Genomic DNA, 26,557 nt, shown 5'->3' with positions numbered 1-26,557 from the left:
TACTGGTTCGGAAACTGCAGCAACATTCAATGACAATGATACTAGTGGCACCCACGTGGGCAAGACAGCCGTGGTTCACCACGCTGCTACAACTCTCACAAGTACCACATCAAAAGCTAAGGTTATTACCCATGCATCTTACACAGAACCATGGAGAAATAATGCACCCAGATCCCAAACAACTGAACCTAGCAATCTGGCTCCTGAAGTCATAGAGTTTGGGTATTTAGATTTACCACCAGAATGCATGGAAATCATTAAACAAGCAAGACGTCCTACCACCAGAGCATGCTATGCAGCAAAATGGAAGAGGTTTGCTATACACTGTAACAGTAAGCACATCAACCCTCTGGACGCATCTACTAAACAAATCATTTGCTATTTGTTACACTTACAGCAATGTAACCTAGCATATACCTCTATCAGAGTTCATCTAGCAGCCATAGCAGCATACCTACAAAACAGACAACATCTGTCATTGTTCAAAGTACCAGCAATTAAAGCTTTCATGGAAGGACTCAAAAGAGTCATTCCACCAAGAAGACCACCTTCCCCAGTCTGGAATCTCAACATAGTGCTTACCAGACTAATGGGGCCACCATTTGAACCTATGCATAGGTGTGAAATACAATTCCTCACATGGAAGGTAGCCTTCCTCATAGCTATCACGTCACTTAGAAGAGTAAGTGAACTGCAGGCTTTTACGATTCAAGAACCATTTATGCAGCTACACCAAAATAAAGTGGTTCTTAGAACAAACCCAAAATTCTTACCGAAGGTTATTTCAGCATTCCACATCAATCAGTCAGTGGAATTACCGGTTTTCTTTCCAAAACCACAAACAGTAGCTGAAAGAGCCCTACATACACTGGATGTTAGAAGGGCCATATTGTACTACATAGAAAGAACACAAACTTTCAGAAAGACAAAACAGCTATTTGTTGCGTTTTCTCCCACACATAAAGGCAATCACATCTCCAAAGCGGGCATTGCCAGATGGATTGTAAAATGCATTCAAATATGCTACTTAAAGGCAAAGAGAACATTAACTGTTCCTCCTAGAGCTCACTCTACACGTAAACTAGGAGCATCTATGGCATTTCTGGGAAACATTCCACTAGATGACATATGCAAAGCGGCTACCTGGGTTACACCGCACACCTTCACAAAACACTATTGTGTAGATGTGCACACAACACAACAAGCTAGAGTGGGACAAGCAGTATTAAAAACATTGTTTCAGACAGTTGCAACAGACACGGGTGACCACCGCTAGGGAGAGAACTGCTATATAGTCTATTCATAATGTACCATCTGCAGCCCATATGCCTCGAACGGAATATGCTACTTACCAGTATGCATCTGTTCTTGGCATAGAGGGCTGCAGAGTGGTACATGCCCTCCCAGCCTCCCCGGAAACCTGTGTCTGTTCCAACATTATCTTATTTAGATACACTTACATGGGCACTCTTATCTGTATTCTACTATACTACTCCATCTAACCCTACTATGGCAAAACAATCTAAGGATGGAGCCGATGCCCATGCGCACTACCAACCAAGGGAGGAGTCACCAAGAGACAAAAGACTCTCCAAGAGAAAAACAAAGTGCAATCATCTGAGCCCAACACCAGATGGCGATCTATTCATAATGTACCACTCTGCAGCCCTCTATGCCAAGAACAGATGCATACTGGTAAGTAGCATATTCCTTAATGTGGATTAGCTGTCAATTACTGCTTTTTACTAAGTTAGTGTCCATTCATTTCTGGTGATTTGAGCAGTTTTAGGATCTCGTTAGAGTTTTTCGTTGCTCAAATGGTTGCGATAGTTGATATTTATGTTTCCCTTCTCTTAATTTCTTGATTTTGCTCGCGAGAAAATGTCACTCATAGTCATTGAATGTCACTCATAATTACGATGAAATTATGAAAATGACACACATAAGCAATCTGAAACCTTGGCAGCTATGTCAGCCCCAGCAATTGATTTACGCCGATGAGGCGAGCAATCTTCGGTACTTTTCCCAGTAGACTTATCGACCACCATGGGTCAGAGTTTGCTGCTTTATCTCGGTGCTTAACAGAATCTGTTCTTCCACTCCCTGGTGAAGAAAGAATGAAGACCTGAACACCTGGCTCTCAGTACTGGTCGTGTCTCACCCCAGACCGAGCGTAGCTTCCACCAGCCTGCGTGGTAGTTACCAGCGTGGGTGTTTTACTGCATTCGGCGGCACGTGAGTTTGTGATTCATAATGAAAAATATAGAAGGCAAACTTAAAAGTTTACTCAGAATGAGTACATCCAATGAATAAACACAAACGTAAAAGCGCAGACGGTACCAGGGCAAACTTTTAGCCTAATGTGCAATGTTGTGTTTTTTTATACTGTGCTTGTGTATGACTTTAAGGTTTGTTGTGAGAGGGCGTGAGGAAGGAGTTTGCTGGTGTAAAGGCAAGCAGGGGTGTGTTTGACAGTGCTTCTGGTGGTATATGTGGGCTTGATTCAGAGTGCAGATTGCGAGTGCAGATTGCGAGTGCAGATTGCGAGTGCAGATTGCGAGTGCAGGTTGCGAGTGCAGAGTACAGATTCAGAGTGCAGATTCAAGATTCAGAGGGCAGAGTGCAGATTCAAGATTCAGAGTGCAGAGTGCAGATTTAGAGTGCCGTTAAAATGTTGCTAGGCTAGGGCTTTAAAGACACCCCAAACGTGGAAAAGACTGCTGTTTTTCTTTGGTTTTGTCCAATCTTGTCCAGACGGTCACGCCTAGTATTTTTTTGCAACTATCTTTTCTCCTAAAACATTAATATGCAGGATTGCTGAGGGGTCTCCCCTGTCAGTCCTCGTGGTTGTTTTTTGTGAAGCCCCTGCAAGAAATGGCCATAAAACAATTGGCTGTTTCAGTTGTCTAGAAACACCACAGATTCTGCTTGACCTGGGCGTGCTCCATGACTTGCAAGTGGAAGTTCACAGACCACTACATAAAAAAAAGCATTTGCAATGCAATAGGTCTCGCATTTGCGAGAGTTTACCCTATTGGCATTGTAAATGACAATACCTTTTATTTATATTTTAAAAACCAACACATAAATAAAAGACATTGCCATTTACAATGCCAATAGCTCAAACTCTAACAACTGCGAGACCTATTGCATTGTAAATGCTTGTTTTCTATGGTCTGCATTTGAACTCTATACTGTGCCCAGTTATGTGGATATGGGGCTTCACCATACATCGGTGAGGCTCGGCCAGGATTTAGGAGGTCTAGAAGGGCAAATCTGATTTATTACTCTCCTTCGGTTTGGCTACCATCTCTGTCTGTTGCATACATGGAAGCGAATCAGGAAGTGTGAAAAGATAGCTATGGGTGTAAGTGAAGACAGAGGTCAAGGGAAGCACTGGAGGGACAGAGTATGTGAGGAAAAGCTCTTTTTGGGCACAGTGTGGAGCTTTTAGAAAAGGTTAGCTTCAGTTAGCCAGAAGATATGGATACGTCATAGCCGTTGGATACCTGCGGTCGACCATGGACTCTATCAAGTGACTTTTGCACTTTTGGTGTGATTTATTCGTCTTTGGGAGGCTGTGCTTGGGGTCCTACCCTCCCCAGTAGGATATGTATAACCCTTAGTTCACAATGTGGGTAGAATGGGTTGAAGCAGTTTTGATTGACTGATATAAAGTAAATACTCATGTACACATTTTTAAAATTCTGGATTCTAGAACAGCTGTATTTGGTTTGCTCGCCAAATGTCACTCCTTCTTGGCGCCAACTCGCTTGCCTTAACATGTTCCAATACCAACATCAGCAGACGTTATGCTTACACTCTGATTTATATAGGGGAAACTAGACTCCTTACTGTACCTTGTAAGGATATTGGAAGTCACTTTAGCTTCCATGACCATGTAATTGTACAAGGCCATAGACTGACTGCCATCATATGGTCATGGACCACTGAGCTGCTTTACTTTATCCTTGTAATGTATGCAGTCATGTGTACATCATTCAACGTAATCAGTTGGCAAAAGCAAGCTTTGCTACTGGACTCTATGGTTTGATGGACTGTAAGTGGGTGCCTACCGCCAACTATAGGAGACGGGTGGAATTGTGGCTTCTTGCATAGCCCTATTCGCTTGCCATAAGTTAGTATAAGAGAGTGGTGATGTCAGTTTCTTATTAAAGATGCTGCCGGTTGTCATATCGTCTATAATGAGAAAATAGGGTAGGTCTCATTACACGCCTGCAATACTCTCCCCACTGTGTATAAAAGAACAGTATTCAAACACAGTGTTTTTTTTAATATAAGAATGCCGGTTGTAAAGACATGCTTCTTTCCTCCTCAGGTCTCCTCTTTGGACTCCAGCATGCATAACGTATACACTTCACGTTAGAACACAAGCCTCCCGGTGATGGGATAAAAAAAATAATAATAATGACCTTTTTTTCCCGATGGTTCTTCCACTAAATTAGCCTCCTTTCTCGCACCATCTCGCTGATCCAGCCCTGCACACTTTCTCCTTACTCCTTTATTGCAGTAGGACGGCCATTCCGCTGCCAAGGTTTATTCAACCAGCACGAAATAAGTTCAAATACTGGCATGGTGGGCTCAGCCTTTTATGTCATTCTCTGGTGAATGGGTATTGAGTCGTCTCATAGTAAATACTCCCTACCATTTCAGTTTAATGAGCAGCTATTTAAATATGTCATAAGACTCACTTCTTGTTTTTTTCACTTTTGCTGGAAGGAACGGGGGGGGGGGGCGGTCTGTATGCCTTAGGAGGAGGACGAGAGATGTTGGATAAAGCATCCGTGATCTCTTCAATGGGGAGAGTGTGGCTTGTAGAGAAACAGCAACAGGGTTGTGGGAGACATTTGAGACTTGAGCACTGCTGTCAAATGGAGGGAGGGGGCGTCGGGGCTTTAAGGGGGTGAGCATGGCCCAGTAAGGCCGAAAGGATTGTGTGTGGAGCGAACCCGATAGAATATATGAGAGCAGAGCATGGCTGCAGATGGGACGGAAGGTTCAGGGCTGAAAAAAAGTAGATTTTGAGTTGGGAGGGCTCTCTGGAAGGTGAGTGAAGTGCTGCAGTGTAGAGTACAGATGAGTGTGTAGGGTGATAAAGTGAAGAGGGTCGGTGTCTTTTTGTTTTGGGCACAGCAGAACAAATGTTGTCATCGAACTGAGGGTATGGGCAAATGCCAATAACTGAGCACAGGCAGAAGAAAGCCCAGGAATGTAGAAAAGAGAAAGATTTTATGGCGAGAGTAAAGAGCTGTAATGACAAAGAAAGAAACAGAGGAGACAAATTGTGGAAGGAGAAAGATGGAGAGAAATTGGAGAAACTAGTGAAAGAGGTGGAGAGAGGGAAACAGGAAAAAAGGGACCGATAATTAAAGCTGACAGCTGAGCTGTAACTGGCAACATCTGAAATGAAATCACGGGCGGCTGCAGTAGCCCTGTGATGCTATCACAGGCCAAGAAACTCGGCTGACTTCAATGCAAGAGTTTACTTGCATCGTCATTGCTGCCCTTGGGTTGTGTCACGTACCCTCTCAGTGCTTCAAGCCCCAAGCATGGCTGTTTAGCCAACATCACTTGGCACGTTTGGTATTTAAACTTAAATTGATGCGAAGAAAAGTGAAACTACAAGTCCCAGAGAAATAGGAGATGTTGGTTAAAGAGCCAGATCTGGCTGATGGTGTCACACATAGGGCCACTTGGCTGTTAAAAGTGAATGGTAGAGAGCATTTCACATTACGTGACGTAGAAGCACCAAATATGTTTAGAATTCACCTGGAATAGACAGACTGGACCATAGATAACTTGGAAGGGAATTGGTGCACGGGGGTGGAGATGCAGTAGGAAGGAGGAAATAAACGAAAGAGCATAGGAAGGAGGAAGAAAACTAGAGAAGCACATGAATGTGGGAAGAGGATAAATAGAACTTAGGTGGTGAAGTGGAAACATCGAGAGAAGATTGAGGCAAAGGGAAGTATTGTTTGTGGAGGAGAAAACTAGCGATTGTGGCAGGCAAAGAGTGAGTAAGTGAATGAACAGACGAGAAAGCTGGGGCATCGAACCAGAAGAGGGTTTGGGGTGGACAGCTTAACTCTCCTGCTTCGAGCTGCTCTTCTCCTGTGTCTGCTGTGCTCCAGACTGACAGAGGGGACAGAGCTCGGGGGCAGCTGCTGTACTGGTGACAGGCTCCAAGTTTCCACTTTACTCTGTCTGTGTCCAAGTTGTTGTGCCTTCAAGCCCTGATAGGCCCATGTTCTCGTCAACCATGTCTGGCCGTCACACGTTGCTGCAGCCATTTTAAATCCCTTCTTGAGCCTTACATTTCAGAAAAGGGAGTACTTTTTTAAAGTACCTGGTTATAACTGCCTTGTCCCGTTCATCAGTGTCACTCGGTGTCACACGTAAGACATTGCAGTGTCACGCATAAGCACACTGCAAGTTCGGTCATGTCGCAAATTCAGGAGCTTTTATATTGCAATCTCCACATATACTGTATTTCTCCATGGAGATCTTGAATGAAATATTCCCTAAAGCGTTTACCTGTTTAAAGCATTTTCTTTTGTCTTCCCTGAATGTTTACGAGACCATACGGCGAGGCCTTTTGAGCACCTATTTGAATTAATTGTCACACACGTTTAAGCTTGCTTTTCTTGCATTTTTTTCTAAAGGTGCGCAGTAGTTTTCTGCACACAAGCTACACCTGTGCGTTGTTTTGGGTACTAAACGCCTGCCACGTATTTTCATGGCTGATGTTTCATCTGTTTACGAAAAATGGCAACTAAGCATTTGTAAACACGTTGGCCTCTTATGTCTAATGACAAACTCGTGTGTTTTTATTTTTCAGCTCAAGTCTAATCCTAATGATCAAGAAGAGAAGGAAGCGACGTCGCAGTTGACGAAATCTGATGAAATGCAACGCCTTCGCTCACAGGCTCTTGCTGCGTACAGTGAACATGATTACCAATCGGCTGAAACTTTCCTCAGCATTGCCATTGAGGTAAACTCTAGCCTGTGATTGCGTTCTAGTTTCAAAAAGTCATTGGGAGTATGCCATGATATTTTATATTGGAGTATGTTTATTTGGGAAGTGATATTTCTAAATCGGGCATTCAAATGATAATGTAAAGCACAAATATTGCAGTATGAAATGGATACTTAAAGCTCTGTTTTCACTGTGTTAGAGCACTAAAAGCAGCTCCTGCCAGGTGGCAAAATGGTTTATTTAACCTGAGCATGTTACATTGTGCTATTCGTGCTGATTCACACTGGCATCAACTTTTCAGAAAGCATCAGTTATTTCAAGATGACACTCCACAGGCCTCGAAAAATCTACTCGCCAACTTGTTGTGAATCAATTTTTGTGGTCTGGCTTGACATTGCAGCTGTTGCCACACAATTATGTGAGCATCACTGTAGAGGAGCTATAGCGCCACCCACATGTTGGGCGCCAGGCGTAGGTTTTTTTTCATTGGGCAGAAGTTGTGTCCTTCCACAGAAAAGTGCCTGCCCTCCACAACGCTATGACAATTGTGATGAGTTTGAACTACTTTCAGAGGGCACACACACATTACATTGTAATGTTATTAAGGTTTCTTAGATAACTAGATAATTTAGTTTTTTTTTTCTGGCAGCAGCACATGTTGGACAGGGCAATCATCAACCTACATAGTTTTTAGTCTGGCTTGAAAGTACGTTCATTAGCGTAATGCTTGTCTTTTTTCAGAGTGCGACAGTTTTCAGTTACACTGGCCCTGCCTGGGAAGAGACACCAACCTGCCTAAATCACCACATTGCTGATAGCCGCCCTGCCATGCTGAGAAGTTTTAAGGCATGGACATAGTGGTCCAATTGCCCAGGACTCCCACCTTCAAAGGGGTCTTCAGGGAAAGTGAACTTTTTTTCTCTCCCCTCAATTTCTGTATCTCTGCCTTTCTATGTATGTCTCTAACCCTCTTTTTACACAGTGCATTTTTTGAGTTTTGGTCTAGCTCCAATACATATTTCAGCTGTTTTTGTGTGGCCCGTTCCTCTGACCCTTACATAGCGCTACAGAACTATGAGCTTGCAGGTACTGTGCACTCCAAATATTTGTGTCTGCCGCCTTCCTCTATGTATTGTGGCTGCTCGTTATTCAGGTCGGGTCAAATTAAATTCTTTGTCAAAAGCAAAAATAAAGTGCTAAATAGAAAAACCATCTGTGCCCACATGTGCGCTGCCATTTCACTATTGTTCTCTATCGTCAAGGTACCAGGCTGGGACTCCCAAGTTGGCGCAGAAATGGAACAGCGTAGTTTTTAGCACATATTTTTCTGCGTAGCTAACTAAAGATTTTTCTTGTGGGCCAGGGCAGCTGAAAAAGTAATAATGACTCTCAATCATCGGGCATGCCTTGCATAAAAACACATCCAGATCACCATTAAAACCCTCTAAAAGAGTGGTTTAAGTTATTCACCCCTTTATTCAATCACGTAGAAATTTTGGGCAGTGTGGCGAGCCCTTGAAACGTTTCTTGCTAATCTCTGTATTCAAAAAGGCTCGAATCAAGATCTAGAAGTTGCTGTCTGACTGTCCTGCAAAGTGTTTGGAAAATTAATACCTCACTACTTGTATGCTATGCGGTAAATTTTGCAGTGGTCACTGATTTCTTGTTTGGTTTAGTTAAAGAGAAGGTCCCTAGTTCTGGAGTCGAATGCATCACAGTTAAGAGTAGATAAGTAAGTCCCTGAACCTGCAGGCATGTCGAATTCATTTACAAAAAAAACAAATTTGTAGCATCCCTTTTAACGTCTGATGTCTTCATTTTTGAAGTGTGTCCCAGTGAGGCATTTACAATTTACATATGAAACATACTTCAGTGTTCTTCAGGGATGTTCCTTTATGGAAAGATGTGTTTCCAAACCCCCTGTAGTAAACCTAAAACTGGAGATATGTTTTAGAACATCAATGTGTCTTAACCCCATTCACAGGGCCACAAGGCAAGCAGGAGTAATTGGGACCAACAGTGAGGGTTGAGTCCTTTTACTCCTGATGTTCTGTGGCCCGACAAACCATGGATCCTGAGCAACTGGACCAAGTATCCCTTCAGCACTTGACTGTCAGTGGTAGCATGGGTCGAGCAGTCCAAGGCTTCTCCGTATGTTGGGAGGTAAACACAGAGGGGTGAACACAGGATCAGAACTCAAATGCATGCAGCAGCAATAAATAATTTTCCAGTTAAATACTTGCTTTTATGAAAAAAGGAGTATTTATATATGACCACAAAGTAATATACGGAATTCACCAACAATACACACAGTCATCTAACGTCAGGGCTGTAGTGTTTTGAAGGCGGATCCCTGATTCCCACTTCTTTCTAGCAATTGGTGGTGGTTATTCCCAATTCTCCATAGAGTACATTCTGGTTAGGCCCCACTAGTAGTCTGAGTCTCGAGACTCACTCCGACTCTCGACACTTGAAATTAATGATTAGTAGCTGAAAATTTCAGGACTGGAGACAGTGCCCTAAATTACTTGGAGTTAGGTGGTCAACCTAGGCTGGAGTAAGTCCTCTTGGGATATGGGAAGGGTAACACATCACCTCCACATTTGGTGTGTGAGTTTCCTCCCTGTGGATAAAGGTTCCCCCACAGAGAAATAAAAAAAATTGTTGAACAGGGTGCTCAATTCACCAGTGTGGTGCGGGCAGAGCAAATGGAGAGCGTGGAGGGGCAGGGGCCTTGGAGGAATACAAGAACACTGGGGGGCTTATTTACCAGCCCCTTGTGCCAAAGGTGCACCACTTTTATAATGAAAAAAGTCCCAAAGTGTGTGTAACTATTTAAAATGTTTTCACCCGTGAAATGCCACTGGCTGATTCCAATGTTGATGAACATTCCCTAAGGCCAATGCCTAAAGCCAGCTGAACCATAGTAGCCCATGGTTGAAAGAGGCTTTCCAAAAGAAAGCCCCATTCTGTATTTCTATTCATGAGTTTGTGTTGTGTGATAACATGGGATCTCAACAGGCAGCCAAAGCTGTCTGTAGGCCATGCCTGTATACCGTGAAGGAAAATTACAGAAACTTCATTAAAAAACACTGAATTTAACAGGAGACTGCTTACAAATGCTTCAGTATGGTTAAAGTAATTCCTCATAGTATACTGTGCTGGCACAAAATCACTCTAACATTCATATTTACTTGATTATCTGTGCTGCGTACTGAAAGACTTTTTGGCGCTAGTGGGAGATATGCATGAAAAGCATTAATAACAGCAAAGGGTAAGACCCAGTGAACAGAAGCTAACTGCAACTAAACAAAAGGGACTATACTTCTGCAAGTCTTTAGAGCTCTGTGCAACACAATATCATTTTCAGTTTACTGAGTTTGCAAGGTAAGTTTTTTCCAAAGTTTAAGCGTCAACTATCGGAACGAATGCCCTCCCTACGTTTGTTCTTCATTAAAGGGATATTATAACTGTATTCGTAATAGGCGCTGTGTTTGCTGGTCTTAACTAGCCGGGGGCCATTTCCATGTGCTAGCTAAAACACTAAGTCAACTTTGCATTTTACAGTTGGAAAGTAGTACAGGTAGATAATTAACCCTCATAACAAGCAAACATGATTTTTGCCATGTGTGGCACCCTATACTTATGCATAGCGTAGTCAGTTGATAATGTGCAGGATTCCCATTGGAGTTCAGTGGCATTCATAGGATTGTTTCAGTAATGCAAATGTGTGGGTGCTGTTATTCTTTTCCAGAATGTTATGCAGTGTAGTCTTGTTTTAAAGTCATTGTCACCAAGTGCTGATCAGTGTCGACCACTACTATTGAAGGATGTTCTCTATTGCCTGCTGAGCAAGTCTATCTACATTTGTTACAAAAGTGCACATGAGCTAAATTACCTGTGTCTGAATGATAACGGGGCACAAAACTTGACCAGCACTTTATTTGTGTGTGCCATGTAACTCAAGCCATTGTTGATGGACAGATGCTTTATATGGTGTAAACCCTTCCTACCAGGCAAATGTGCTATTGCATAGATGAGTGGAAGAAATTAATTAGCAGAAATGGTACAGTGTGAAAGTTGTTCAGGGCCTGCTAGCAGCATTTAGCAGTGGTGGTTGGTGGAAGCCAAGGAGTGTAAACAGACCAGTAAACTCAATAGGTTTGATGGAAATAGAAGCTGGGAAACTCACCTTGATTATGGCAGTCTGGGCTCAAACTGCGGTTGAGCGTGTGTCCCAATTTTCCAAGGTTTTTGCAGTAGTATGGGGGCCTATTGAGCATACATGCTATGCTAACATTGACAATTGGGACTCGCACTCCAGCTGCGCTGGATATCTGTCCGGGGAAAGGGACATTAATTCAGAGACATTTCTGCTTGGATTTGGCATCTCTTTTACCCAGTTTGGGGGAGCAAGCCGGAGCTGTGAGACCTGCATGTAGCGCAAACCAACAAATGATGCAGACAGGATCACCAAGTTGAGAATAACACTGATTTGTGATATCAACTGTAAGTTCCTTCTATTCACTACAACCCACTCTTAGCCTCTGGAGCTCAAGCAGTTAAGCTATCACTGTTAGTCTGCAGCTGTTCAAGACTAAATAGTATGTTACCCTGGTGATGTGCTCAGAGGCAGTCTTGGGGACAACGAAGAACAGGGCGCGTCTTTTCTTTTCTCACCAATTTTTCTGTGTACATGATGAGGGCTGGACAGTGGGTCCCGTTATCAAAATAGTCTCTGTAGAGACACGACGTAGTGCAACCTATGTAAAAATAAGTATAACAGACATTACAGCCAGAGGTGTACCACATACAAAAGATTCAAATTATCACAGAGTTTCTTTGGGGGAAATTAATGACGAGTTTCCATCAATACAAACATATTCTTTTATTGATGCTTATTTAAAATACTGATCAAGCCAGCCAAAACGTTTTATCTAACAAACCGATGACTTCTTCAGGGCAAGAGATTGCAGTGAAGCCAATAAGTAACATCTGTTCTTGTTTATCTAGCATATGAGAAACTGTCTGGTAGAGGACATTAATTTCCATTATTATGGTATTTTGTCTGCATTGAGCGCACATCGGAAATCGGAAGGAACTCTCCCACTCAGTCATCGCAGAACTAATTAAAGTGCCCTGCAAAGGGCCCTTCCTGAATTACAGATTAGAACATATTTACCTAATCTACAAGGGTGTGGAATGTTATTCTGCGTTTTGATCTCCAATTGCCGTGTTATTTGGACGTTTCTCATTGGAAATTAATGTCCTTTACCAGACAGTTTCTCATACCCTAGATAAACAAGACCTGCCCTGAAGAAGTCCACTGTTTGTTGGACGAAACGCGTTGGCTGGCTTTATCAGTATTTTAAAGAAGCTTCAATAAAAGAAGAATATGATTGGATTCATGGAAACTCGTTATTAATTAAAAAAAAAAATCTGTGGTCATTTTGAAACTTTCGTATGTGGTGCACCTCTGGCTGTAATGACTTGAATGATTTCCCTATGAGAAGAAAGCATCCTTTAGGGCAGAGGGTGCATATAGGGTAGTGCATACTGTATGAAATATGTGTAAATTGGCTCACTTTAGGGGTATAACGGTTTGGGTGCGGCAGTCTGTTGAGGTCCACTGCCCACCATTTTGCATTTCTCATAAAAATAAGTATATGCAGTTACCAAAACCCCACCAATACGAAGCATCCTATATCTTTATCTCCTTTTTGGCAACTGCCTGGATTCCAGCTCACATATTCCATTCTGAAATCAGAAGCAGGCACCACTAGGACTTACAGCTACAAACACAGCAGTCTCCATAGCATGTGCCAACTTTCATAATCAGTCTGTGTGCTGTAGGCATTTTACACCCCCCTTCTGCTCCTGGTTACTGTACAGTTGGCTCCCCAATCCTAAAGCGGCTGCTGTCAGTGTGCCTCCACAAAAACCCGCCACTTTCCAAGTCTAGAGGTGGACCTAAAGGCCCACACAAGTTACAATTTTGTTGCTGTGGATTCCGTGCAGGTGGCCCTACAACTCTCAAGAGAGGGACCCTCGAGGTCCCAAACTAAGGGTCACTGCCTTCACATACTTCACCAACACGCATGTGTGTGTCTTGTGGTCAACTTGTACTCTCCTGTACACAGTGCACATGCAGATCTACGGACACTCCCGCCGTGTGCGAGTCTTGTGGTCAACTTGTACTCTCCTGTACACGGTGCACATGCACATCTACGGACACTTCCGCCGTGAGGCCAGTGTCTGTGCAGAGGAAGCCATGTCCTCCCTTTGGAGACGCTAAAGGGACTGTGACTGCACCTCCCCAGGTCAGAGTGAGAGCCATTGGTACTGTCAATACACCCATCCATAGGGCTTTTTTGTTTGTAGGTATTCTGCAGTTGCTATCCCAGTGGGTGGCATCCGTTTAGAGCCACTAAACAGGGCCTTAGTCCCCATGTACCACATGCTTCGGTTATATGGGGAGGCACATGAGCACCTGGCATTGCCTTATCTGCATAGAATCGTGCAGCTGAACGAACATCCATTGTCAATGACACTTGCATTAACTTTTCATTTGCATCGTAAACATATTCAGCAAGGTCCACCTTTACAACTGTGACTCCTTCAGTAATATCAGACTCCCCCAGAAATACAAACAGCCTGTACACACTGACACCGGGGCACAGTTGCAGGCGATGTGAAGTGGATATCATGGGCAGGGTTAGCAGAGACCAATCTTAAAGGGCAGTGCCAGTGAATACATAACCATGCCTAACCAAAAGAGCGATCTCTCTTTATTTAGAGAAGACCATTTCCATTCAAGTCTGAGTTTTTACCCATTTTCATTACAGTGAATAGATGGGAACCCTATATTTTGGCTTGCCTATTGGACTAGGCTGTTGAGTCATGGCTGTCCTTAGCACTCCCAGAGACCAGCTGCAACATGTCCAGCGTCTTATACATAAAATTGCTGTGCGGGATCCGAGTAATTTTTTCAGTATTTTTGTCCAGTATAGAAATTCAGATTGAATGCCTAAATCTGTCAAAACCGTACCGCTGCTAGCACAGGCTGCAGAATGATATTTTTACACTATTGTTTAAGTTGAGGAAATGTTATCACTTGTCTGAGCTTAGGCAGCTTCACTGGGTTCCTATAGGGAACCACATTCATTTCAGATCTGAATGCTTCTTGAGGCTTGAAGTGTGTGTGTGTGTTTTTTAAATAGCTCCAGCCCAAAAATGTTTCTCCCAAACATGTAATAAGTATACCCCTGAACGAACGAATACCTCAATCATCTACTAGAATGGAGCTACTAGATAAAGTTTTAGAGTTGGGGCGGATGCATCTTTTAAGTCCAAGGAGCTGCTTTATGAACATTTCTTCTGCTCTCCTTCCCAGCTGCATCTAACTTAATATATTTACTCCCACATTGATCACATCTTTTCGAGTCAGTCTCTGCTCCCCTCGATGCTGCAGACACATTTCCACCAGAAATGTCTCTCTGAACATGCTCCCCTAAAGTTGACACTTACCTGGCCGAACCCATGTCCAAAGCATGTGCGCTGGTATTTCCCCAATTTCATCTGCAGGGATAGACTTTTACACGACGACCTCAGGAAATCTATTAAGGATTTCTTCTAACAGAATTACCCGGAGACTACTTCTCATGCCAATACCTGGGACGTTCTCAAAGTGGTAGTCCGGGGTAAATGCATCGAGCTGGCCACTACCCTGAGAACACAGCAGCGGGAGGGGCGCCTCATGCTAGAACGAGACTCCGTCTGCAGAGCAGGTACATAAGGCTAGCCCCTCGGTCCAGGCAATGAGAAAAGTCAACAGCGCTCAAAGGGAAGCTACAGGCAAGATATATTAATAGGGCGGAAAAAAACATCTTACGTCTACAGTCCATGGGGTACGAGGGTGGGAACAAAGTGGGATCTCTGCTCGCACGCCAACTCGGGGCTAAACATGAAAGGGAGTACATAAACCTTATAGTAGATGACACGGGCGTCTCACACAAGACAGAAGTGAGGAAGGCACAGGCCTGGAAGAGGTGTGGCGCCGCGGCTAGGATGACAGACTCCGGAATCTGGGGATCACGGTTCGATCCTTGGCACCAGCGGCAGATCAGCCCAGCACCATGTGACTCTGGGCAATAGCTTGCTTAATCTTCCCGATGGCCCCCAGTGCCCAGAGACCCTAACGGGTGATTGTGCGCTTTACAAAAATGTGGATTATTATTATTGAGAAATTTTGCCGTACTCTTTATACTTCTGAACTCCAGGGGCGCAGGCTCAGAGGGAGTACTTGGATCCCTTGGACCTCCCCCAAGTCTCAGCTACTACCAATGAAGAGCTGGCAAAACCCATAGCCTCGGAAGAAGTGCAGAAAGCAATTGACACGCTTAAACTTCGGAAAGCACCAGGGCCAGGTGGTTTCTCGGCACACTTCTATCGTACCTTCGCTCTGGAGCTGGTCCCCTTTTTAACTACTCTTTACAATATCATTGCCTCAACACAGCAGGTCACTCCCTCCATGGGTGAAGCGATTGTGGCAGTGATCCCCAAGCCTGGTAAGGACCCCTCAGCCTGTTCCTCCTATCGCCCCATTGCCCTTCTGAATTTAGAAGTCAAGATTTACTCCAAGATTCTGGTCACTCGCCTTGAATCCGTGCACCCCGGCCTTATTGACCAGACCAATCAGTTATTAATTAAAGTCCCAATCATCAGAGAATGTACTAGGAGTCACAAAGTCACTTAAGGAAACCTTTAGTTGATGAGGATACTTCAGGATTTCGACCGGACCATAGATCTCATAGTCTGTTTTCTCCCATACTACCCCACCAGGTATTGGGATTGCTGTGACATTTACTGTTGACAGTTCTCTTTTCTTCACGTGGGATGATCTGTGTGGTTTCAGGACTAGGTTGATGTTCTGACTTGCTGTGTCCATTGTAATATATTTTCCTTCAATGAATTTTCCCAAACAAAGTACCATGATGAGCCAAAGCAGGAGGAAAAATACACCTAGACCAAACCAGAACTCTAGCCAAGGGGAAACAAGGTAGATTTCCTTCAGTTGATGAAAGAGTTCCGTTGCTTTTTCTTTAAAAGACTTTTTTGTTTCTGGCATCACTTCAGGGTCGTTTAAATCTTCAGAGAAGTTGTCGAAGTTGATGAAATAACCAGAGGCAGTTCTGTCAATTGATGGGATTGTTCTTTCAATCTGTCTTTCGATAGCACTTTCTGATGCCACATCATTGTAGACTGGTGTTGTTTCTTGACGAACTGTTTCAATCTGTGTTTCAAGAGGCACGAGTTCCATGGCATTATTGCATAGTCCTTCATTGTGCACTGCAGGCTGATCGAATGTGATGAGTCTTTCAGTTTGAACCTCTTGGATTGTTGCAAGTTTGGGTATTCTGTTGTTTCTTGGGAGTCCACTGGGCCTACTGTTGATTATAGGCCACATGCTTGTGGTTTTACCAGGTCGATGGACACGACTCTGTTCTCCCTTTTACCAGCAAGGGGCGGTAGCACAACTGATCTTGTTCCGGTGACTGCTAAGACAGGTACTGCTTTTCTGTAAGAAGGCCCAAATTCCTTCTTAACCGCGATCTTTTCTCTGAGCGGTTAAGCGTTCCCTCCCCCTCTGACGGGCAGGTCACGAGGGCGGGGACGGGCGTGTGCTTCATCTTGGGCTGCTCTCTGGTTGGCGGGGCAGCTCCTCTGTCCCTCCCCCCCTGGCAATTTCTTCCTGCCGGGCTAGTCCCGCCTAGCTCTGTTGAATCCCCAGACCTCCCGAGGCTTCGCCGGGAGCAACAACGCTGCCGAGGCGCGGCGCAACGATCTTTTTAAACAAGTGCTTGGACACTTTTTACTTACCCTGCTCCTGCTTCAGGGGCTGCGCTGAGGACACCGCGCACCCCCTATCTTCTTGGGACTTCCTGGTAGCCGCCTCCAGAGCGCCCCACGCTGAGCGTTCCCTCCCCCTCTGACGGGCAGGTCACGAGGGCGGGGACGGGCGTGTGCTTCATCTTGGGCTGCTCTCTGGTTGGCGGGGCAGCTCCTCTGTCCCTCCACCCCCTGCCACGCCCTGCTACTTCCGGTCTCCTACTTATGGCACCATTATCCCGGCCGCGCAGCGGACGAGCGCAGCGGGCGCGACGAAGGCGTGCCGAAGTTGCGCCTAAGTTAAGCCCGTCTGTGCCCGTCCGCGACGGGCCGGGACCAGGGGCCACACCCCCTGCTTCCTTGTTGTCGTACACGCCTGCTCAACTTCTCTCCTACACCATTGATGTGCCTCTCCCCCACACCCTCACGCAGCATCTTGTTGCTTTAGATATCTATGTTCCCCGCTCAGACCGTGTTGTGTCTCCTCACCCAATTCTTCCCCTCCCTACGCCAGACACTGATCCCCTCCCCATTGGACCCTCACCTCCCCCTCACACTGCTTCCGCTTTTCTCCTCAACACTCGCTCGGCAGGCAAACACCAACTCGACCTGTTTAATCTTCTTACTACAGACTCCCCTGATTTTCTATTCCTAACGGAAACATGGTTTTCGGAGGCTTCTCTCCCCGACATTCTTGCCATCCTTCCCCACTCCTACTATGTCCTTCGGGCTGACCGCCCCACGGACAAGGTTGGGGGGGGTGTTGCCATGATTGTCCGATCCACTATTCAATTTCAGCTTCTCCCCCAAGCACCCATTGCTGGAGTGGACTTCCTGGTCGCTCGCTCTTCCAATCTGCTGGCATCTCTCACCGTCGTCCTTGTTTACCGCCCTCCCCTGAACATGCCCCTGTTCGTGGCTTCCCTGCAGGAACTTCTCGCCACGCTGGTGGTTAATAACTCCTCTGTCCTTTTGCTTGGGGACTTTAACTACTGGCCTGGCGATCCCAGGGAGGACTCAGCATCTAAGGACTTCACGGCCACTCTCCTCTGTCTCAACCTTAAGTCCCACGTCCAGGTTCCCACCCATAAATTCGGACACATCCTGGACCAAGTCTGGTCATCCCAGGACATAGTCTCCCCCCCCAGTGTCCTCCCATGTACCTGGTCTGACCATTCCCTCATCTCTTTCTCTATCACTACTGGCTCCCCTCACAAGCCCCTTCGCCCCAAGAATGTTTTCTCCCGTAGCTGGAATCGTGTTGACTTGGCTTCCCTCTCTCACTCCCTTGCTTCTTCTTCCCCTGATCTCACTGGTAGTCCCCTTGACTCACAGACTGCTGCAGTTGGTAATTGGCTCTCTTCTGCATGTGATTTAGTAGCCCCCCTCAAGCTAGTCAAATCCATCCGCCCTCATGAGGCTCACCGTTGGTTTAGCCCGGAGCTCAAGACTCTTAAACTGGAGCTTAGACGCTCAGAGCGCCTTTGGCGCCGCAGCTACTGCCCTGACCATAAGGCCAAATACAAAACCCTTCTTAAAGAGTACAAGCAGGCCATCGTGGCCACTAAGACCAAGTACTTCTCTGAACAAGTGGCGCTCTCGGCCAACAAAGCTAAAGAAATTTTTTCTTTGGTAAACAACTTGGCCACCTCTGATCGTGCTTGCCCTCCCTTCACTCCCTCCCAGGCCCTCTGCTCTTCTCTTAACAACTTCTTTATCGAGAAGATTGTAAAAATCAAATCTAACATCTTGGTCACTCCTTTTACTCCTCCTCACTCTGCTCCCCCTGCGCCTAAATCCTCCTTCTCCTCTTTTCCCCCCCTCCCTTTGGACTCTTTCCTAGCTTTGCTCACCAAAATCAAGTCTGGTTCCCCCACTGATTGTGCCCCTGCCCGTATTCTTAAAACCCTCTTCTCTTTCTGTCCTGATACCCCTCTCTCCTTCCTTAATGCCTCTCTTTCCACTGGTTTGGTCCCTTCTTCATTCAAATCTGCTATTGTCTCCCCCATTCTTAAAAAGCCTGGTCTCGACTCTTCTCTTCCCTCTAACTTCAGACCTATCTCTCTTCTCCCTTATCTGGCTAAAATTCTTGAATCTTATGTTACTTCCTGTCTCTCTGTTTATGTTGAGCAGAACCAGCTTCTGGCTTCTCACCAAGCTGGCTTCCGCTCGGGTCATTCGACCGAAACCGTGGTGTTAGCCGTCCTCGACGAGCTTAAGGCCAAGGCCGACGTCAACTCCCCTCAAGCTCTGATCCTCCTCGACCTGTCCGCTGCGTTTGACACGGTCGACCATAACATTCTTCTGGACCGTGTCAGCGCAGCGGGCATACGAGGTTCTGCCTTCTCCTGGATCACCTCTTTCCTGACAGGGCGTTCTCAAGCCGTTCACCTTCCCGGCTTCTCTGCTTCTCCCCTCCCGGTGCCCTGTGGGGTCCCCCAAGGTTCCTCTCTCTCTCCCCTTCTCTTTAACCTCTACATTCACCCTCTTATCTCTTCCCTTCTTGAGCTGGGGGTCTCTGTGTATAACTACGCTGACGACCTCCAGCTCGTCTTTGATCTTTCCTCTACTTCTCACTCTCTATCCTTTTTTCACTCCACCATGGTCTTTATCTCTGGGTGGATGAGCGCCAATCACCTCAAGCTCAACCCAGATAAGACTGAGCTTGTCCTGATTGGCGGCTCATCCAGTCCCTGGTCCCCTGCTTTCTGGCCTCCCATCCTTGGCCCCCCTCCCACCCCCGTTCCCTCTGTTAAAACTCTGGGCATCAAGGTCAGACAGGACCTGTCCATGCATGGCCAGGTCAGTGCCGTGGTGTCCTCCTGTTTTCTTTCCCTCCGAATGATCCGGAAAATTTCTCGTTTCTTTTCTCTCGACTCCCTTAAAATTATTATTTCCGCCCTTATCACTTCCCGCCTTGATTATGGCAATAGCTTGTTCGCTGGCATCCCTGCCTATGAAACCCGCCGCTTACAAGCTATCCAGAATCAGGCCGCCCGTCTCATCTTTCATTTGCCCAAAACCCATCACATCACTCCCGTCCTCAAATTCCTTCACTGGTTGCCCATTTTGCAGAGATCTCTGTTTAAACTAGGGTGCCTTGTTTACCGGGCCCTTGACCACTCTGCACCGGCTTTCATCAATTCTTTGATTTCCCGTCACACCCCTGCCCGCACTCTCCGTTCATCATCTTCTGCCCTCCTCACTGTTCCCCGCTTTCACAAATCTCGCACTGGTGGAACCCGTTTCTCTGTTCTTGCCCCCCGGTTCTGGAACTCCCTTCCTCTTTCTATGCGTTCGATCCCTATTTTTTCTCATTTCCGTAAAGCGCTGAAAACTTTTCTGTTTGCCCTGGCCTACCCCTGCTAAACCTCCTGGCCCTGTCTGTTCGGTTCTTCAGAGCTCCCAGCGCCAGGAAGCCGTTTGGCCATCGTGCGCTCTACAAATATTTTTCATTCATTCATTCATTCTGACTAGATCCCCAATCTTTGGAATCCAGACAGGCCTTGCTGGGGCTGTTGCGGGTGGTGCCTCGTCAGTGGTACTTGGCTGTTGCTTTAACTTTATGTTGCTTAAGGATTTTCTTGTTTCATTCAGTTCCTGTAAAACAGCCAAACGGTCTTTTACATCAAAGTGCGTTTTTTCTTCTTGTACCACGGACATCTGACTATCGAGGTCCTGAATGTTCATTCTAATTCCGAACAATAGTTCGTATGGGCTGAAACCTTTTAGAGAATTTCTTGGCATGTTGTTAAGACTAGTCTGGACACTTATTAAATGTTTGACCCACCCAGCGCCTGAACCTAATACCTTCGCTGTTATAGATTGCTTTATGTCCCGGTTTTTTCTTTCTACCACACTTGTGCGACGGACAAGAATACCGCAACCCAATTCCCATGCTGGCCATGGCCTCCTTATATGCTCGAGAGCTGAAAGCCGGACCCTGGTCAGAATGGAACGTGGTAATTGCGTATGTGCCGATAAAGACTCGCAAATCTTTTATAACCGTTCTAGCGTCAGCCGAGCGCTGGGGGCCTCATTTTTTAAGTGCTTTTCATCTTAATTGTGTACACTGGGACGCGCTTCTCTTCTTTGATTGCGCAGATAGACCGCCTTATGCTGTCTAGAAGGGATCCTGAAACTACACTGGCCTGTTCATTTCTGCGATCTCGGTTGCAGTTTTCACATTTTTGAGCAAAACATTGAATATCTATACTCATTCCTGGCCACCAGTACTCTGATTGCAATTCTTTCAGAGAGGCTTTGATTGTTTGGTGTTTCAGACCCAACCCCATGTGTGCTTCCAGTAAGAGGAAGCCCCTCCTGCTCCTGTTTGGAATTACTCTGTCCCCCACTCCAGGGATTCGAGCAAAAGGAACGGAGTTTGCATCGATTATGTATGCATAATTGAGTGGATAGTTTACGGGTAGTGCTGCACAGTCGCCTTTTACGGTCGTTTTTACTGCCAGCATGGTTTCCCCGTCTATGTACTTATCTGTACGCTTTTTTGTGGCTACGGAAGCCGCTTTAGTTGCTTCCGCGGTGGCTGTATTAGCCAATGAATTCCCTGCAACGTGAACGCCATCACGTTGAAGACTCTGTGCGTGAATCACGTGGGTCTTTTGTAGTTCTTTGTGTAAAAGAGCTACCTCGTTCCAGAGCAATTTATGCTTTATTGTGGCACCTGTGTCATCTTTGTAGTCGTTTTCGATCCAACTCTGCAGCTTATTGTTGTAAGAGTTGACGCAAAAATGAGAATCGCACACGATAAGTGTGGGGAATTCGCGTTCTGCATTTTCGAGCGCCATCTTTAAAGATCTGATTTCAGTTCTTTGAACCGAACAGTTTCTTACAGATTCAGTTTTTGTTACTTTCGGTCTGAATTTACCGCACAGCCAACGACCTTTAATGATCGCACATGCTGCATCGTAGGATTTTCTCTCTACGTTGAAATGCTGTACAAAGCTATCTGTATAGATTATACAGGCGTATTGTGGGAGAGGCAGGATTTCGATTGGCAGAGGATATTCTTCTTCATATTCTAAATCATTCAGTTCTTTGTATTGCGGGGCGAAATAGTATTTCACGTCTTCCGCTCCAAGAGAATCTATGCACTGTATCCATTTCGGGTCCAGTGACACTGTAGGCAGGTTTACTGGGCTGAATAGCGCCTCGAAGGCGGATTCCGCTGTAAGGATATTAATCCGTTTGCCGTGTGCTAGTTCTCGTTCATTTGCTAATGCGATTTGCACTGCGTTCACAGTTCTTTCTGTGTGACTGAATGTTTTTTCTGCTTGTGTGTACAAGTGAGACTTAATTGAAATTGGTACCTTTTCTCCCTCATTAGAGGTTAGGTACGTGAATCCGCATCTTCCTGGGATGACTCGGATTACAAGATCGATCGTGTTGTCACGTGTATCTAATTTTGTTTTTGCTAACATGTCTGTTTGCAGTGATCTCAAAATTTCTGTGTGTTTTTGAGTCCAATTGATTTGTTTTAAATCAGGTTTTATTAGTTCGTAGAGAGGTTTAACCCTCTCTGCGTAATTTAGTATGCAAGTTCTTCCGAAATTCAGAAAACCTAGTATTGATTGTAAATTCTTCAGCGTTTTTGGAGCTTGGAGTACAGCGCACTTCTCTAAGAAGTTGTCCGCTAGGCTTTTCCCTTCACTTGATAATTCGTACCCTAAAAATAGTACTGTCAGATGGGCAATTCGAGACTTTTTAAAGTTGAATTTGTAACCCTCTGCTGCGAACCCAAGTATAATGGTGTTCACTCTTTTCAAGTGAGTATCCAAGTCGTCGTCTGTGAGATAAATATCATCTACGTAAGATAATGCTTCATCGTCATAGATTTGTAGTAACTCTGTTACCCTAGCTGAGAATAGTCCTGGGCTGTTCTTGAACCCCTGTGGGAGTCGACAGAATTTTTTCTATGACCCGAATGCGGAGAAAGCGGTCAAGTATCTGCTTTCTGGTGCAATGTTTTGACAAAAGAAACCATTAGAAATGTCTAATGTCGTTTTGTATTTTTTCCTAACTATATTATTCATTAGGGCTGCACTATGCGAGTTTTGTACTGCAAAGGTTTTGCAACATGTATTAAGATGTCTGTAGTCCAAAACTAGACGATATGAATTGTCTGGCTTGGAGACAGGAAACAAAGGATGGTTCATTTGAGAGGTGCATGTTTCAATCACCCCCTGGTACTCAAGTTGATCTAAGATCTCCCTGACTTGTTTTTTAGCTTCTTGCTTTATGGGATACTGCCGTTGGGCAGTTGGTTCACTTTTTAATTGGATTTTGTGAGGTGGAGAATCCTCATCCCATCCTACATGATTTTTATACAATGCAGGTGCCTGGGCCACTGCCCATTTCCTTGCATATGTGTATTTTTTATGAATCGGAATGTGATTCGAGAAGGCAGGCATAATCACTTCTTCGCCACGAGGGCACTCCCTGACAAACTCCGGGGGCCAATCTTTTTCAGCTAACAGAATATCATAGCCTTTTGAGAGCTTATCCCAAAATAGACCCCTAATTTTCCTAGTCTTATCACCCTCCATACGCAATGTTATTTCGTATATTTTATGGGGCTCGCTAAGTCTGGCGTCGGCAGTTTCAACCTGAATGTATTCATTCGTGTCCACTGTCTCCAGATGACTCATCAAGATCTTGCGCGCTATACTGATTTCTGCTGCACTGTCCAACATTGTCAATGCCCACTCCCCGTTTTTCAACTGTGTCCTCAGTATTCTCGGCATGGTTGATTACTCTAATACTGGCTACCTTCTTTTTCTGAAATTGAGATTTTTTACTCTGAGCAGGTTCCTTGTCTTTGGACTTGGTGTGCTCTCCTGGGTCTGACCGTCCTCTTCTTTCCGAATTCTGTGGAGAAGATCGAGAGGGACGTGTATCAATACTTTGATATCTATCAGGTTTTTTTATATTATCCCTATTTCTAAGGTTATATCTTTTCTCAGAGGGCTCCCGTTGGGGAGACTGGCGTTCTCGAGTCGGAGTTCTTTCCCTCCGTCGAGGAGACCTTCCTCTGGACTGGAAAACTTTTTCCTTGGGAGTGGATTGTTTATTTCCATCCCAGCTCTTTTTAGGAGTGTTTAAATTATTTTTAATAAATAATTTTTCAGGATTTTCGAGCAGTTGGGGCTTTACTGGTTTCCCACCCAAGCTGTCTCTACCTAATTCTTCATAGCATTTTTCTATGATTTTTGCAAGCTCAACAGGATCTTTTATATCTGTTTCCCTCAACTTCTGGCGGATCGCCACAGGTGCTGCTTCTCCCTTTATGTTGGCTAATAATATAGCCGTGACCTGCTTGAAATCTTTCAGTAATTTCATACCTAGATTTAAAGCGGGCTCTGGACCGAATTCATTTTGAATTTGTTTTAGCACTTCTGGTATTACCGCCATAGACGGAACACCGTGTGTTTTTGTGTAAATGGAAGCAAAGACTGTACCCCAAGTGTCACAGTCCTCCACGTGTGGTGCGATTCCCATAGGAAGGCAGATGGTCAAGATTCTGTGTTTCTCAATAGGGGTAGTATCAGGAAATACTGCCTCTATTTGAGTGATTTTCTGGGCTAACCAGAAAGGAATTTGTTCCCGTTTTACGGGTGTTTTACCAAGACATGACTGTATGTTCTGTGGTGTAATTTTATTTGTGTTCCCCTGATGAGGGGTCAGCTGTGGTGTATTAACAGCTGGCTGGACTGTTGCAGTCCGCATTACATATTGGACTAATTGCCTATGTATTTTTATTAATGTGTTTAGCTGTGCTAACAGCTCTTCTCTAGACATTCTTGCAATGTCAGGATGTGGTGTGTAGCTGGCTAGAACCGGCCACGTGGCTCCTGGTCTACCTAGTGGACCGAGCCTAGTTATGTGATCATTGTGTTTTAGGGCGCCATTAAACCAGAGCAGGTGCTCTTGAAATTTAAGTGGAATTTCAATCTCCTCGAAAGGAGCGTACTCTCCCGGAGGTTCCTCTATTTTGTAATAGTGAAACTCTTGTGTTATAGCGTTTACCGCTGGAAAGTTTATCCATGAATAGAATACCTCTGTCTGCCGATACTCGTGAGCCTCTATCACGAAAATTACTGTACCACCTTGAGGTGGCAGTCCGTTTTCTATAAGTTTTAAAGTTATAGATCTTCTTAACTGGACCGGGATGATAATAGCATCCGGGTCTGCCTGTAGGAGACTCGAGTCCTCCTCTATTAGTATGGAAGCCAGCCTAGCTGCTTCTTCATTGTCTGACATTTTAAAAATGCAGTTTTTGCAGAGTAGGTCTCCAAGGAGACAAAGATTAGATGCACAATATTTTGGAACACTGTATCCTTCAACGTTGAATAAACCAGAGCTTTACATAGGAATCTCTTCCTACTAAGGTCGGGCGGATTTTAACCTTTCACCCACTCCAGACGTCTATTGGAGTATTTTACGGGAGAAAGGGTGTGAAATATGCACGACTGAGTTACTCTATAAGTCTTGCGTTAGTTTATCGCCTTACCAAACGTTAGGGCGCCATGTAGTGTAGTTCCTAGTTTCCCACTAGGCCCTGCGCATTGGAATAACATAAACAGTAGTATCGACGTGGAACTGCGGATATTCCAGGCCTCCACTGACTATGCTAAACTTAATTGGGTTGTGTTTACCAACTAGCTCAGAGGTCACTGGAAACTTTCTTCTCTGCATAGGAAGTGATCAGCTTCCTTGGCACAGACAAGAAGGGATTCAGCTTTCCAACAACCGTGCAACATGACAACTTTGCTCCTCAGATCAAGAGTCGATCTCTAGGGTCGTGTGAAACAATAGACATAGATTTTACTCAGTCAGTCTAGTGCAGTTTACTTTCACAGTATGTAGAGAATAGAGAGACGGGCGTTTATCAATAAAGGTTAATATTTATTGAACAGTCTTTCTTCTCGTACAAGAGAAATGTATTGCCACAATTGCAATAACTGTCATTGTAAAAAGTACGTACAGTAAGATAAGTATTGCGAAATAGAACTGTAAAAGCATTGATATGGTTTCTTAGCCATACAATGGTTTAAAAGTAATAAAACATATATACAGTCATATATACATTAGGCTAACATACTCAACTGGTGCTTCTAACTAAGCCTACCCCAGTGTGCCTGACCTAAGCCTAACACGTGAAAAGGGGGAGTAAGTAAGTAGCTTAAGTTAAGTTGGTTTTGCCAAGGTTTGTTTCAAGAATTCTCGTCTAAGGGTTTAGTCAACACCATACCTCTGAATAGAATGATGGAGGATTGGTATCTCCTTCAGGGGTCTCTCTCGATATCCCAGTCACCCGCGAGGGTAAACCGGAAGCGCCGGGACTGGATTTCTCTGCACGAGAAATGCAGCGGCTTCTCTCAGCGCGTCGAGGAAGGAGGGGTGACAGCGTCCGCGGGCAGCTGGGCTGGATGTCTCCGCAGAGGACGGCTGCACGGCTCCTCAAGCGTACTGCACCATAGGTCGCGCTGTAGCGGCGATAATGGTAATCAGCAGCTTCACCACCACAGGATAGCAGGCTGCAGCGACAGAGTGCTAGTTTTTACCAACACAGGGTCATGCAGGCAGCTGGCATCAGCAACAGGCAACGAACTCGCAGCTCGTATCTCTCTCTTTGCTTAAGGCAACGTTGGT

At 45.1% G+C, this 26,557-nt stretch overlaps 1 protein-coding gene across 1 annotated transcript in view; it reads left to right on the top strand.

Annotated features, from left to right (window-relative positions):
- The window catches only part of DNAJC3 (DnaJ heat shock protein family (Hsp40) member C3), a 251,087-nt gene that overhangs the window by 106,006 nt on the left and 118,524 nt on the right, over positions 1-26,557 (top strand). Inside the window, exon 5 of the mRNA XM_086934645.1 lies at positions 6,860-7,012. Within this exon, the coding sequence (XP_086790771.1) occupies positions 6,860-7,012 (153 nt within the window). The remainder of the gene's footprint in view (positions 1-6,859; positions 7,013-26,557) is intronic.

This window comes from Lissotriton vulgaris, chromosome 8 (genome assembly GCF_964263255.1).
Source record: "Lissotriton vulgaris chromosome 8, aLisVul1.2, whole genome shotgun sequence".
Taxonomy (NCBI): Eukaryota; Metazoa; Chordata; class Amphibia; order Caudata; family Salamandridae; genus Lissotriton; species Lissotriton vulgaris.
Note: the sequence above shows the minus strand (reverse complement) of the source record. Positions and strands in the feature narration are given on the sequence as shown.